General features: G+C 38.9%; 2 protein-coding genes across 6 annotated transcripts; one reads left to right on the top strand and one right to left on the bottom strand.

Moving 5' to 3' along the window:
• Window positions 1–2,288: 2,288 nt before the first annotated feature.
• ntmt1 (N-terminal Xaa-Pro-Lys N-methyltransferase 1) lies at window positions 2,289–7,926 on the top strand. 3 transcript variants are annotated; one of them, XM_079870830.1, is made up of 4 exons: window positions 2,289–2,365; window positions 6,201–6,375; window positions 6,664–6,916; window positions 7,051–7,926. In XM_079870830.1, the coding sequence occupies exons 2-4, from the start codon at window positions 6,214–6,216 to the stop codon at window positions 7,305–7,307; spliced, it is 672 nt and encodes a 223-aa protein (XP_079726956.1). In that variant the 5' UTR covers window positions 2,289–2,365; window positions 6,201–6,213; the 3' UTR covers window positions 7,308–7,926. The 3 variants fall into 3 exon arrangements, with proteins under 3 accessions (XP_079726956.1, XP_079726955.1, XP_079726957.1); XM_079870829.1 differs by lacking the exon at window positions 2,289–2,365 and adding an exon at window positions 4,557–4,701; XM_079870831.1 differs by lacking the exon at window positions 2,289–2,365 and adding an exon at window positions 5,132–5,197.
• A 590-nt stretch (window positions 7,927–8,516) lies between these two features.
• ndor1 (NADPH dependent diflavin oxidoreductase 1) lies at window positions 8,517–15,904 on the bottom strand. 3 transcript variants are annotated; one of them, XM_079870828.1, is made up of 15 exons: window positions 15,462–15,904; window positions 14,807–14,948; window positions 14,626–14,703; window positions 14,035–14,132; window positions 13,737–13,835; window positions 13,362–13,463; window positions 13,065–13,268; window positions 12,856–12,983; window positions 12,546–12,760; window positions 12,128–12,235; window positions 10,942–11,056; window positions 10,683–10,829; window positions 10,252–10,370; window positions 9,153–9,247; window positions 8,517–8,982 (listed from the first exon to the last, which is right to left on the bottom strand). In XM_079870828.1, the coding sequence occupies exons 1-15, from the start codon at window positions 15,572–15,574 to the stop codon at window positions 8,838–8,840; spliced, it is 1,908 nt and encodes a 635-aa protein (XP_079726954.1). In that variant the 5' UTR covers window positions 15,575–15,904; the 3' UTR covers window positions 8,517–8,837. The 3 variants fall into 3 exon arrangements, with proteins under 3 accessions (XP_079726954.1, XP_079726953.1, XP_079726952.1); XM_079870827.1 differs by having other exon boundaries at window positions 12,546–12,763; XM_079870826.1 differs by having other exon boundaries at window positions 12,546–12,787.
• Between the last annotated feature and the right edge of the window lie 321 nt (window positions 15,905–16,225).

Consider the following 16,225-nt stretch of genomic DNA (forward strand, 5'->3'; position numbering starts at 1 on the left):
CTCACTCAGTCATAATTCCAATATCTTGAGCACAATTTCCAAGGGTACCTACAGAATATCTACTTTAAATTAAGTGTTAATATTTTTAACAATTACATTCATTTTAATTTTGTACAACTCTATGGTTGTCGTCAATAAAACATTTACTTCAGGGAAGTAGGGGAAATAGGGCAACACATATCTGAAATTCCACTGTTAGCTATTGTCTCACCCACTGTGATCTGAGCTCTGACCACTATGGGGCATTGTGTTTATTGCTTGAGAGAACTACAGATTCTCTGGTGACTGTCTGAGGGAATGAGGGAATGATTTTAACCTCAAGCTGTCCCACTGAGCTTGCATACAGTACAACAGTGCCATCACGTGGCTACTGGAATTAATGCGCAAGTGTTTTGAACACTTATTCAGGGGAATGTTAATATTACAGTTATCATACACATTTGTACAGTCAGCTACTTATTATTGTAATAACAGCTTAAGAATATTTCATTATTTTGTATTCATATGAATTGTAATCACAATAATATGACACAAACCAAGATTGTCCTACAAATGACCTAAGCAGACTTTAAAGGTAGGGCAGGCAATTTTTTTCATGAACACTTTTTGTTATTCTGGTTGAAACTCTCTTCGCATCCTAATAGCAATCAATAATAGAAGTGGTCTAAATATTAATAAATGTACTTCTGTATCAGTATCAGGACCAAAAAATGTTCGGTCCGAATGCAATGATATACAGTGTCCTATACCTGCCTGTCAACATATGTATTTCCATAGCACGGCAGACAATCACACACGTTATCAGCGCGATCCATAAAGCTATGCAGAGTTGTAGACAGACAGTCACTGAGCACTGCAAACAAACAGCAGCTGCCTTTTACGGTTCCTCCTAAACCAAAACAACAAGCTTACGCTGCGTTCACGCCATGGCGTAACCGTAATTTAGAGACGGCAACCGTGACGTTCCTCCTGGAGCTGTTCACGTTTAATGCTTTTCTCTGGCAAAACTATCAACATCGAAATCAATGTGCAGCAGTCAGGTGGTACAAGTCAGTACTCTGTAAGTTGTTTAAATTCATTTATTATTGTAATCTTTTGTGCTTTGAGACGTGGTAATTTAACGGCGTCTCTCGTGCGTTTCCTTGTGTTTTGAAGAAGGTGTGGCTTTGGAGACACTCTGAAGGGAGCTAACTTGCTATTGCTAGCACAGGCCCGGGGTGGGTAATCGGGAGAATCGGGAGAATTCCCGGTGGGCCGCTTCACTTTTGGGCCGGTCGAGGATTATTATTTTTTCTTCACATTTGTCACGTTACATTAGGCTACACACGTTCCGCATTCTGACACCGCAGCGCGCAGCCTCTGTATAGGTATAGAGTTGGTAGGGTCCATAGCCCGTCTTTTCCAAAACGTTTTCCCAGGTTGGCTACCGCGGCACCGCCGGCGCCTACCGATAGCAGGGCCGGCCCTACCGTAACGGTAGCTACGCGTCAGGGAGGATGGATGGGAGGAAGAGGCCAGGAGGTATGAAAGCTTGTTTCCGCCACAGAATAAAACATTTTAAAAGATAATTGCGACTTTTTATCTCACAGTTGCGAGGTTACATCTCGCAATTCTGTCATTATTTCTCAGAATTGCGAGATATAAAGTCAGAATTGCGTGAAATAAAGTCACAATTGCGTGTTATAAAGTCAGAATTGCGAGATATAAAGTCAGAATTGCGTGAAATAAAGTCGCAATTGCGTGAAATAAAGTCGCAATTGCATGTTATAAAGTCAGAATTGCAAGATGTAAAGTCAGAATTGTGTGAAATAAAGTCGCAATTGCTTCTTATAAAGTCTAAGTGAATTATTATTTAACCTTTACATTATTTGTTGAACCATGGCATTAATACAAACTACACAATAGTAAGAGCTGAACTGTTGCTTCATTTATCCAATTTGGAAAAAGTGCTAATATTTGGAATTCCACCATGGAACAAGTGGGCCGGTCTTGGGCATGAAACTCACGGGCTGAAAAGTGGCCCCACTCTGGCCCTGATTGCTAGCCACTCCAAAATTGCCTACCCTACCTTAAAGGAAACTTCTGTAGGAGACATTGTTTGGTTCATCTGCTTAACAAGTAGCACAAGATGTATCATGTACATTTTTTGGTAGCTTATACATGTAACAATGTTCAAACAGTAGTAAGTTTAACACTCACTTTGAGTGCAGTTCATTACATACTGTGTTTGGTTGCAGTGTATGTGCACACATGTTCATAAGTGCCCTTATACTGTCCATTTATTTTTCCAGGGATGCCTATGTCCTTTTTTGCATGAATGAACTGAACTCCTTGAATGCAGAAGGTGGAGTTCACTCTAATATGTGTAAGTACAGCAGATTTATTGATTGAAGCATGTGTCCTTGTGTCTGAGTCAAGGTCTACATGTGAACAGAATGAGATAAGAACTACTTTGTGACCTCCACCCTATGCAAGACACATCTCCTCACCTTTCCCTTCAACCACCCTCCTCAGCTGAAAATCCATCCACATCAGGAGATACAAAAGGATAGATGTTTCTTTTCTAAATACTTACATTGCTATTTTAATCAACAACTACTATTAGTATTGCTGATATTGACTAGATTCTAGTACTGTTGTCAATGTCGTGTATAACTGATAGCCATAGCCAGTGTGTAGCAGTTTGATTTAGTTACAAGACAGCATCAAATATCTCTATAAAATAAAGTACAAATATTAAATTTCCAAACAACTAAAATAAATAAGATGAAGTACTAAAATTATTAAAATAAAATTTAAATAACAATAAATATAGAAATAATAGAAATAAATTAATTACAAAAAAGAATACATAAATTAATAGAAACAATAAATAACAACAACATTACTAAAACTTCAAATAAAATGTAACTGAAAATATTAAAATAAAGGCTAATTCAAATATCAACAAATACTGTAAAATAAATAAATAAATAAATATTACTAATACATTAAATACAACACTGATACATTAAAAATGTTTATTTTGACATTTGATTATTAATATTTAAATTCTTCAAAAAAGTCTAGAATGAGTCAAAACTAGGTGACTATACTGTCAAACATATTTAGCCGTGGAAAAGAGGTTAATCTAAAAGGAGAAACTTGAGGAGGGCACACACTCACACACACACACACACACACACACACACACACACACACACACACACACACACACACAGAGAGAGAGAGAGAGAGACAGAACCCATAGGCGGAGACAGGTAAGGAGAAGTGCCGGCCAGCTCTGCTGACTCAGGACATTTCAAAAGTGTTGATTTCCGCTCCATTTCTCCAGCCTCTTTGTAATTCTAATGAGAACGTAAAAGGTGTCAGGAGCCAGAGAGGGAGTAGACAGAAGAAGATAGGGTGAAAGAGAGCAGATCAGATTAAATATCGACTGACTTCAGGCTGTCCGATGCAGACAGGCAGTGTACTGAGTCATCATATGTATACCCTGCCAGCTCGGCTGAGAACGAGAGACAGAAAAAGGATGAGCAGACAGAGCCGGGAGGGAGAAAGAGAAAGAGAGGAGTTGCCCAGGGGAGTGAGAGGAGAGCAGTGAAACGTTGGGCTTGTGGGGGAGGAGAGACGAGCATAAATAGTCGAGACAGAAAGCATGCTGTCATGTAATAAGGGGAGTGAAAATAAGAGACGGGATGAGAAGAAAGAAACGGAACAGTGGAAAACAAGAGGCTGGACAGAATACAAAAATAAATACAAGATCGTTAGGACGAACTTACAGTTCAGATAAACATTTATTAGAAAGACATGGGAAATGAGAGTGAAAGGATGTTTATAAGAGTAAACCAAATACAATATTAAAATGACAATGTGATGAATAGTGAAAATAAAATACCTACTTAAAGACCAACCCTAGGAAAAGAAACACCTACTAACTCCCATTGCTCTGGTGTCAAAGAAGGGATGCAAACATGCCTAAAATATAAGAAAGTTGTGCTTTTAGTGTCTAGGACAAAAAACTGCTATACTACTTAAAGTGTAGTCCTTTACCGTTACTTAAAGTGTATACCTCTACCTTTTTTCTAGAATGCTGCTTTAGGTCTCTAGAAATGAAAATAATTGTATAACCCTTTCATTTTCATATATATGCAGGTATATACACCCCCCACCCACACACACACATAGACTTTTAGCCTACATACTGTAACTATTGTTTCTGTTTTTGTCTCCTAGTTTCAGTGTATATATAAAAGATTAAAAACAAGCAGATTTAGCAGAATTTTAGCAGAAATACTGGAGGAAATATCTTAGCCTACCTTAAATTTAGGAATGGCCTTTGAGGCAAAAAGGGTGAGAACTACTCTATGCATCCTTAACCTTGTGTAAAAACACCATTTCTTAAAACATTTTTGACAATATAAAATAATAATAAAACACATTTAATTGAAGAAATGACAGTTTCCTAGTCGTGTACGCAAGTTTACATGCTGCCACAAGATGGAGACAAATGAAAAACAATTCGCTGAGGGGAAACACGTTGGTCAAAATAAGGAAATGACGTACGGTGTTCAGCATTTCTGCTTTGGGAAGCCAGGGGAGCTAGGAAAGCTTTCATGGGGCAGTTCTGCTACAGTTGTTCAGTAGTGACATGACCGATTGTAAGAAACGACAGTCAGCGGCAGCGAGGGCACGAAAGCAAAGGTACTGTAGTGTTCACTGTCTGAATTACTGTTAAGACAGAAACAGCTCAGAAAGACCTGTTGGACGCATGAATAAGTACATACCTGTGATTTAGAGCTGGTCGTGTGTCAACACGTGTAACTATTTGTCACCCCTAAATATAGCAAAAGGAAAAGACACGTTTAACGACAGCACGAAAGCAGGGCCACATGTATGATCTTTTTTTGTCCAAGTAAACCCAGTAAGTAATGAGACTGTAACAGTAACACTATTTTCTTCAATTACCATTACTTCGTAAATGTGCCATTTTTTTAGTCTTTAGACTACAAATATTTAGTGGGTATTGGTATGTTCTGTGGGTCCTCTGTATGTATTTATTCATGCTTCCATTTTTGTTAGGAGATTATATCTTATTTGACCAGTCATTTGTCTGTCAGTCTATGGTGAAGTGATGCTTCCTGACAGCTGAGTTCAGACAGCAGACACACATTTGGATTTGACAGCTTCAGCACGTTAGGTCTCATCAGGGGCTCCGCTAAGGGGGAGAAGTTAGGACGATTCTATGGGCCCACGCACATTTGGGGGCCCCCAGAGATCAATTTTATTGGTAGTAACAGTACTAGTTGTAATGTAATAGGGGGCCCAAGTTACCTCATATTCTTTCATAGGCCCATAGTGGCACCCCTGGGTCTCATTACAGGCTAAAGAATTGGCTCTTTACCATTTAATTGAAATTACAATTATAATAATTTCATAAACTAACAACTCAAACATTGTCTTACTGACAGTGAATGCATGACTAGGTTTACTTACTATGAATAATATTTGACATTTGTGTATATTTATTGTAAAATGTACCTTGCTCTATGAGAATGGTTCTGCCCAAGGTTTTCCCCTTGTCACATTCGCCTTTTTCATTAGGGCAGGGTTCACCAATCTCGGTCCTGGAGGGCCGGTGTCCTGCAGAGTTTAGCTCCAACCCCAATTAAACACACCTGAACCAGCTAATCAAGGTCTCACTAGGCATACTAGAAACTTTCAAACAGGTGTGTTGGAGCTGGTTGGAGCTAAACTCTGCAGGGACAGCGGCCCTCCAGGACCGAGATTGGTGAACCCTGCATTAGGGCATCAATAAATATTTTCTGTATTGTGAAAAGCACTATACAAAAAACTTGACGAATAGCAATGGAGTATAACAGTTTTATAAGAATGGCGTTTGCAACCAATTAATTTATGCATTTAGATACTAATGCAATTTTACACTGCACAGAAGCTTCATCTGTGTGATTTTCATGCAGCATATGATTTTACACAGAAACTATAATTGCTATGAAATTGATTTAAATATGAAATAATGAATATAGGAACATGAAATAATTCGATTTACTTTTAATTGTGTACTTGTAAACTTCTAATTGAATATATACATCTATACAAATTCATAAGATGAATGTTCAATATAAAATGCTGAAGAAGAACTCTGACTGGTAAAACTACTTTCTTTTGATCTCTGTGGTCAGGAGTTGCACAAAGATGGAAGACTGCTTGATAGAAGACCAGACAACCTTTTACTCGAAGGCAGAACATTACTGGAAGGATGTCCCGCCCACTGTGGATGGAATGCTGGGAGGTTATGGCAGCATTTCCAGCATTGACATTAATGGCTCCAAAAAGTTTCTTCAAAAATTCCTTGGGGTGAGTAATTCTACATTTGAATACACTACTTTTCAGAAGTTTAGGGTCAGAAATATATATATATATATAAAAGCAACCTTGGTTAACATAAGAGAGTTATTTCAAAAACATAAAGAAATAGCAGTGTAAGTTATTAGTGTAAATCTTTCATTCTACAACTCCAAATTTTAGTTCACTGCTAGGAAAATGGAGCAAGACCGTAATCTTGCCCACAGTTACTAAGCTCCATCAACCTTAAATGAAAGTCCGTGAGAAACACACTATCGTCTGGTTTCCTTTTACTCAAAGGAAGGCCAGGGTAAGACTGGGACAGGCTGTTCTCTGGACTGTGGTGCTGGAATTGGCCGTATCACCAAGCGGCTGCTTCTGCCGCTCTTCCGCACAGTGGACCTAGTAGACGTGACGCAGGAGTTCCTGGATAAAGCTCGTACATACCTGGGTGAGGAGGGCAAGCGGGTGGAGAACTACTTCTGCTGTGGCCTGCAAGATTTTCAGCCTCAGCCAGAACGTTATGATGTCATATGGATTCAGTGGGTGATTGGTAAATGGATTTATTTGGCTACACCATCTATCATAAGAACAATTTTATAAAATGGAAACAGTTAATATAACCAGATGAATCTTCCATTATGTTTTGCAAACACAATAAAGCCAAATTGCTCCATGTATCTGTAGGTCACTTAACCGACGACCACCTGGTGGAATTCCTGAGGCGTTGCCAGAGCGGTCTGCGTCCGAATGGCCTGATTGTGGTGAAGGATAATGTTGCGTTTGAGGGTATAATACCTGATGATGTAGACAGCAGTGTGTGTCGGGACCTGAATCTACTACGTCAGCTAGTAGCCAAGGCTGGACTCAGCATCATCTGTGAGGAGCAACAGCAGAACTTCCCTGAGGAGATTTATCAGGTCCACACTCTAGCGCTCAGATAGCTGCAAGCATTGCACGAGCATGTTTTTATGTGTTTGTTCTGAAGCCAATGACGTGAAAGGAAATTAGGATCAATGTTAGCTACACAAGAAGCTACGTGTTACTGTCAGTGTGATCACCGTTTTTTGAAAAAGGCACAAGACCTGAAGGTGATATTGGGAGCTTGGGATTTTACTTCTAGAGCTTGTAATATGACAGCTAGGACTAAATACTTAAAGGGATAGTTCACACCAAAACAAAAATTGTCATCATTTACTCACCTCTATGACTGACATTCTTCTGATGAACATAATATATATTTATGTAACTTTTTTTTGTCATACATTGGAGGTCAGTGGTCCCTAAAACTGTTTTGGGAATGTTGTCAAAATGTTGTATTTTGTGTTATACATTCATACAGGTTTGGAAACACATGATGGTGCGTGAATGGAGAGAACTATCCCTTTAAGACTCTTTAATCAGAGTTTCTGGGACTGTGAACGGCGTGTGTAAAACCTTTGAATAACTTATGAGAATTCGAATGTTCCATTTTAGTATGTGTGAATTTACAGCTGTTGACAGAAAACTCTCAACTGAACCATATGTTGTATTTTGCGTTGAATAAACGAATATTTTGAAGTAGGCCTTGAATGACACTGTTATTGTGTGTAACAGTGGTCTTAGCCTTTTTGACTCAAATACCATAATCACCTTCCCCCATCACTGCTAAGATATTTATTGTCTATATGCTGTGATAGTTAAAACATTTTTATTGATTTTTATTCATATATTTAATTAACGTGGTCGGTAAATTTCATATATTGAATTAACCACAATTCATTTTGTGATTCCAGAAGTTATGTTCTGCATTTTATGTTCTTCAATAACAACAATAGTTAAAACCTAACAATTACAAAAGCACACAGGAAAAGCATACAGCGCCACAGGAAACTATGTTAACATTTAGATTTGTGTATTTTTTAGCCCCCGGTTGAGAATCACTAATATAGAAAATACCAGTGTGAGTTGGATTTTGCATTATTGAAATCTTTTTTTTTTTTTTCTAAATGAGCACATCCACACTAAATTTTGACTGGTGCACACTAGCTGTGTTCATATGAACAAGTCGTTTTGATGCTTCAATGTAAAATTAAACAAAGAATCAGTTCTTTATTTCAGTCATGATTTATTTTAAGAAATTAAAAGAATAGAAGTATTTCCGACTATTGACACATTTTCCAAGTCTTTATTACTTTGTCCTTCAATAAGTCAAATCCATACAATAAAAATGAAAGCAGTAACACCAGCCTAGATTACAGCTAACATCAAATTCATGGTCTGGTAGTGTGTGTTGTTTGTAACTTCAGCTAAGCTTATAAGTCCCAGTTACATTGTCAAAGGCAGTGGGGAACTTGTTGGGAGAAGAAAGTGGTTGGACCACAACTGAGGTTTGGAATCAAAGCACTATATAATAACATTTAATCTCAGTTCAACTCACTTTTCACACTTGAGGCTGTTTTTTGTTTATTAAGGCTATGGATTTAATGGAGAGATCAGGACCAGGTTTCACTTTGAAAGCGTCCAGTTTTCTCCATGGCATCCAGCATCTCGTGTGCCTGGTTTTCAGAAATCCCACCCTCTTTCTGGAATACTTCTTTCAGCGCGTCACATACACTTGTGGGCATCTGCTTGGCATTTCTGGATGAAAATGGAAAAGGGTAGCTCATTTCTGTCCTGCTCCTCATATATGCTGTAATATTGCTCTATAACCAACCATACATGCAGTATGGGGTATAACATTCCATAAAAAATTAAATGTTCAACACTATTTTGTTGAATGTCTTAACTTGATGTTAAAAAAGACTTACCCTGCTATATAAAAGAATGCATTCTTCCTTGCTATCAGATCCCATAAAAGTTTGCTTTGTTCCTTTATGCGATGCTGAACGTAGATTTTATCCTCCTGTAAATGAATCATATTCAAATTTACCTAATTATATCCCACAGCCTATAAAAGGAAATATTTCCAGGCAACAATTATTGCAAAAACAATCAAATGAACACTGTTATTATAATGTTATAAATGTCCTTAATTACAAAAAATTACATTAACATAGATTGATGTGCCTTCTTTTACAATAAAAACATGCAGTATGGAACACATTTGACTTCAAAAGTCACATTACCATAACCTGCATTATACTACTGACTGTATGACAAAAGACAATAGGTGTGTACGACTTCATGCAGCGCTGTGCAGACTGATCAGCGAGAGCTGCCACTCGCAGTTGGGGGCAGAATTGAAAACGGAGCCGTCAAGTCGGACACTTTCTGCTTCCTGTAGTGACGCTCGCTTACACTGTGTTTGCGTACTTTATCACAGACGAAGTGGATTAGATGTGATATTTGTCAAATACACAGAAGTTTCAGACAATTTCATCAAGCAACAGAAACACTTCATGCAATGCTTAATGCAGCGCCATTTGTACAAGAATAAAGTTCAACATAAGACTATACTATTTAAACACCTACAAAGTGGGTCTATATATTTCTTAGTGTTATTTTGATAAACATGACAGTACAACATTATGGTTCCATTTTATTGTTATGAAAACATGGCTTTGAGAGCATTAGCGGAACTGAAGGTGTCAGGATACACACAAAAAACGTCATTGTTGTCATCAGTGAATCCGGCCAATCGTTGAACAGCAGTGTCATCATCTGAGCTTGTGCAGCCGCTGCTTTCGCGGTATGTTGATGCCTTGCATCACCGTGACGCTGTCTCAAGTCGGACAAAATATATTATTGGCATTCACTGCTTCAAGTCAGACGTTGATCGGTCTGTGCAGCGCCGCATGAAGTCGAACACACCTTATTTTTTTTAAGTGTTCCTGGGTCCTCCCCTCTCTTATTTAGATACACCTGTGCAGTGCTCTTATGGTAAGAGCTAAATAACACTCATCTGACCTGATCTCTGGAGAAGGCTGTGACAAGGATCATGTGGCCCCTCTGCACCTTCTCCTCCCATTCTGATCGACAGTAGAAGTCTTTTGATTCAGAGCGACAGCCAAAAAATAGCACATTAGCTGAAACAGGAGATGAGACTTCAGTTAGAATGTATTATGACTAAGCACTCTTGAGACTTACAGAACCAACAGCATTATGCGTCATGGCCCACATTTGGTCACTACTTATCAAATTATGAGTGTTCTAGGCCATAAAGTACACATTTTATAAAGATATAATCAGAAAAATAGGCACCACATTTCTTGATTCTTACCCTCAGCCCAATTCAGGAAGAAGTGTCCCTCACAATAAATTGTATTAGCAAAATACAGTTTGACCATCACTTTTTACCCTTTTCACTTCTGAATAACAACCAAATCCAACAAACTCACCCATCTTCCCAAGAGCCGCCCTCTCCTGTATGGCAGATCTGAAGGGAGCCACACCAGTCCCTGGTCCCACCATTATCACAGGGGAGTCTGGGTCGTGAGGGAATCTCAAACTCCCCTTCTTCACCCACAGCGGTACGTAAACATCTCCTAAACAGTTTTTTGGACACGATTTATTCATACAGATTTCATTATTTGTCTGACTGCATTATTGGCAGTTTTTGACTTTACTTGTTAATTCTTTCAGGTCGATCATACCAACCTTTCGAGGGCTCCAGAGATGCCAGCCAGGAAGAGCACAGGCCTTTGCGTGGCTTCAAAAGCAGGGTTTTATATTTCACCACAGCAAGCAAGATCTGAATTCGATCAGGGTGTTGCTGTGGAATCAGAAACAAATATTTATATAAATATTATACATTTACAATACCGTTCAAAAGTTTGGGGTCGGTAAGATTTTTAATTCTAATATGCTGATTTGGTGCTCAAGAAACATTTCTTATTATTATCAAACAGTGCTGCTTAATATTTTTGTGGAAACCATGATACATTTTTGAGGATTCTTTGATGAATAGAACGTTTTTTTTCTATTTGAAATATAAATCTTTTGTAACATTATAGAGATATTCACCCAAAAATGAAAATTCTGTCATGAATTACTCACCCTCATGTCGTTCCAAACCCGTAAGACATTTGCTCATCTTCAGAGCACAAAAAAAATAAATCTTTCTGATGAAATCTAAGAGCTTTCTGTCCCCCCATAGACAGCTACGCAACTGACATTTTGACGCCTCAAAAAGAGATTGTAAAACTAGTCCATTTTAATTGAGAGGTTTAGTCCAAAATTGCTGAAGAGACGATCACTTTATATGCTTAACAGATTGAATTTATGCTTTTAATCATATAAACATTCATCAACTCACACATCAGTTGTGGTAAACAGAAGCTCAAGCATGTTCACATGATGTGCAAGAACCAATGAGGTTCATTCTCTTGTGTTACGCAGCACTTTGAGCTTCAGCAAGAGGTTTGTTCTCACACATCAAGCAGGTTCGGTTGAGCTTCAGTTTATGTTCTCTGATCAATGTTTATATGTGAGTAAAAGCCTAAATTCAATCCATTCGTAAAGTGATCGAGTCTCTTCTGACAATTTGGACTAAACCGCTCAATTCATATGGATTAGTTTTACAATCTCTTCATGAACTTTTTGAAGCGAAACAGAAAGCTCTCTGATTTCATCAAAAATATCTTCATTTGTGTTCCAAAGATGAACGAAAGTCTTGCGGGGTTGGAACAACATGAGGTAATTAATGACAGAATTTTCAATTTTGGGTGAACTAACCCTTTAAATGTTTAGTTACTTTTGATCAATTTAATGCATCCTTGCTGAATAAAAATATACATTTTTCCCAAAAATATTTAGATAAATAAATACATTAAAAATGACTTACCAAGAGAGAAGAGGCAATGGAGAAGGAGCGAGGCTGAATTTCTGGAAAAAGATCCAACAAGTAGTCAATGCTTAACTCAGCTGTGGTGTGAGGGAAGTCTGTCAGTACCTGATCAACAAGAGGATAAAGGTTAAATAACATCTGCCCAGAGATCACAAAACCTATTCAAATCTCACTTGTACTAGCTTACAAATGCAGTAGATATTTCACTTCCTTTGTGTAATGTTAACATTAGAAAGTGACAACACTACTTACAGATTTTAACCAAATAAAAAACTTTGTAGGCCACAAAATATTTAAACAAGCACACAGTTCTCGCATACTCCAAATGACAACAGAAGACAGTGTACAAAATGAGTCTGCAGACATCATAAAATAGTTGTATCATTTCACATCAACAGTCAACGTGACCTCTGACCTCCAGGGCTGTTCGGCGGGGTCGGTTGCAGTAGGAGTGAAGAGAATCCTGACCCTGAGCAGAGCTAAACTCTACAAGTTTTTCACGCTCCAGCTCATTAGTGGCAAAAGTGGCCAACACCTCAAAGAAGGAACGACGTGGAACAGCAGAAATGTCCAGGAACTGTTCCACCAGAAAGCGAACGGAGCAGGGCTGAGGAAGACGCGTGGGGACTGCTGCTACAGAGAGGAGGGGAACACAGACTTTTTCAAACTTTAAAAGGTAAGGCTTTTCTTATGTGGAACACAAATGGAGATGTTTTAAGTATCACCTGTGCTGCTGTCAGTGGACGTTAGTGTAAAGTAGCGCTCCGGGTCAAGCTTCAATAGTTGGCAGAACTGCTCCACATCCTCTGCAGCATTACAGGGTCTCATCATTACAACGTCCCCTGCATTGTACCTGTCAGAGATAGACACAATCTTTTAATATCATATTGTGATAACATCTCGATATTTTATTTCAATCTTTCGCACTGCTCACTGGATGTTTGAGCCTGTGATGTCAAACTCGATATGCCTGACATCCTGGAAGTGTGAGGGATGAGTCACTCTCTGATTGAACACGACTCGAGCTGGAAAAGGCTGCAGCGAGGTGGGAAGGGCCTTATTATCAGGTGTCTGGAGATGCTCAGTCTGCTTATCTGGGACTTCATCTAGGAAGTGGAAAACGTATCGGGGTGGAAGTCTGAAAAATCAGAACATTTTACTTTAAATATATGAACTTAAATATTTCAAAGTGTTTGGAAGCTATGAGGGTTAGATTATGTGAAATACATACTTTTCTTCCTCACGGATTGGAGCGAGGCCAGCAGGAGGAGGGTAGACAGACAGGGTTTTCTGCCAGAACGAAAGCAACCAGGGGTCAATCACACCATCAGGCCTGAGGAGTAATAAAGGAAATATCAGCTGTACAGAATGCGAACTTCACAAACACTGTATTCACCTTATTTTGCAATGTGAAGGAAAGCTATTTGCTAATATAAAACAACAATAAGTGTAGTAAACGGTAAAACTATTCGCACTACAAGCCAATGTGCCTATGATTACTATAATATCAAGCAGCATACGGGCTGTTTTTGTACATATAGCTGTACAAAAACATATATAACATTTATTATATAACTTATATTTGTGTGTGAGGACCTCTGCTCACCCCAGATCATGTTGATCATCAGCCAGTCCAACCGGCTGCAGCATATTAGCACCAATCTGAAGCAAACGCTTATAGAGCTTCTTCGCAACAAAGTTGAACCTAGAAAGTGGACCGAAAAGGTCTGAGTGTTGTATCATCAATCATAATATGCAGCCTGAAAACATATACTGTATGTCCTCAGTTCTTAAAAACAAAACAAAAATTACCCTTTCAAATTCATTTAAAATATGCAGTGAAGAAAAACAATACATATGAAAGCATAATGAAGGCTTTGTAAGCAGAACATCTGTCATCTTACTTTGGATACGAGGAGTCTCCAAGGCCCAGCACAGCACAGTCAAGTCGACAAAGAGAATCAGCAGGCAATGACTTCCTGAACAGGAATCTCCAGAATTTCTATATGAAGAAAATATTACAATATTTAACATTTAAATATATGTAATGCATTAGAGCAGGGATGTCCAATCCTGATCCTGGAGGGCCACTGTCCTGCAGAGTTTAGCTCCAACCCCAATTAAACACACCTGAACCAGATAATCAAGGTCTTAGGCCAGGGATGGGCAACTTCGGTCCTGGAGGGCCACTGTCCTACAGAGTTTAGCTCCAACCCTGAAAAAATCACCTGCCTGTGATTTTCTAGTAATCCTGAGGACCTTGATTAGCTTGTTCAGGTGTGTTTGATTAGGGTTGAAGCTAAACTCTGTAGGACAGTGGCCCTCCAGGACCGAAGTTGCCCATCCCTGTCTTAGGCATTCTAGAAACTTCCAGGAAGGTGTGTTGAGGCAGGCTAGAGCTAAACCCTGCAGGACAGTGGCCCTCCAGGACTGAGTTTGGACACCCCTGCATTAGAGTATATAGACTAAATTCTGTTATGTATAAACCGACTGACCTTCATATTGTCTGGAGGGTCCCCCTGTCCTGTGGTGGAGCAGACAAACACTACCAGAGACTCTGAGATCAGGTTGGCCTAATGAGGGGAGACGTGATAACATAAAGCAAAGAGATCATATTAACTTATAACCCCAACTCAATGCAAAGCTTCGCATGTCTGACTGCAGACGTGCACTGACCACATTGTAAGTGTCCAGGGCTTCGACTCTGAATCTCATCCGCCTCCTCTGCGCCTGACGGCCGATCCGCTCTGCCGTGTCCTGCGCTGTTCCCGTCTGACTCCCGTACAGAACCAGGAGAGTGTGGATGCTCATCTTTATACTGGAATCAGAGAAGCAAATAAGAGCAGTAACGAATGTTAAACTTTGTTGTGGTTTTTGAGCAATCGGCATCAGAAATACTATTCAATTATACCACCGGAATACCAATGGGTTTGTTGTAAATCGAGGCAGGTCAATGACAGCTCTCAGTCATCCACCATCTAACGTTACGTGACATTTCTCATGCATCCCCTGCAACTTTTCGAGATCTATATTTAAGAACATATTCCATTGTGTAAGATCGCGTGGCTTACCTAAAAATGTAGCACTAAGCACCTTAAGTGATGCTCTCTCTCACTATCGTCAGCACATACACTGACAGAAAAGACTGACTGTGTAAAACCAGAGCCCGTCTAGTAAAACTAGACTTCCAGCATATTGTCATGGAGCGCTTTACGGCAGAATTCTGTCATTTTACGACAATTGCCCAATTCATTCACGCCGCATGTAACTTATGTTTTGTCAAACCTGAGCTAAAACTGGCGATAAGAGTGAAAGTTTTCCGCAAACATACCTGAATCGTATTAATTCGTCTCTCTTCTTTTTGCCTCTTGACAGCACAGGTGTCACCGGCACAGTCAGACCAGACTGTAAAAAATAAGAGTCGGACAGAACAAGCCCTGGCATTACAATGGAAACAGACCCATAGAAACGCGTCCTGCGTTCTCTCTCCAAGTCGTTCAGTCGTTTTTTATGTAATATTGAAAGTAGAAAAATTAGAAAACAGTTCCTTTTTTCAAAAAAAACCCGACAAACAAGAATTCAGCTTGATTTTTCGTATTGAGGTAGAAAAATAAATAAACAGCTTGAATAAGAGCTGGTAAGTCCCGCCCCTTCCGCTAACCCCACTGGACCTCTAGGTTGAAAAATCGTCAATGCAAGTGAATGTGAGAAAATATTTATTTTCTGTCAGCCGAGGATCAAACATTTCCGTCATCAGTTCTTCCTCAGTTCCGCAAAAAAAAAAAAAGGATGTGATAATGACAAGATTAAGTATTGGGCATACAACACTAAATCAAAGTTTATATAAAATAGGTAAACATGAAACTGGTAATTGCGATAAATATCCAGAAACGGTAAATCATATATTACTAGAATGTACAGCATACAATAGAGAAATAGGATACACTAAAGGATAGGGGTGTAAGCAATTATTCACTTAAGGAAATATTAGGAAAATGAACAAATTATATAATACATGAGGAACTCTTAAAAAAAAATTGAAATGTTACAGGACTGGTAAAAACTTATTTCTATTATTATTATTTTTTTCCTCAA

Source organism: Squalius cephalus, assembly GCF_949319135.1.
Source record: "Squalius cephalus genome assembly, chromosome: 5".
Lineage (NCBI taxonomy): Eukaryota > Metazoa > Chordata > Actinopteri > Cypriniformes > Leuciscidae > Squalius > Squalius cephalus.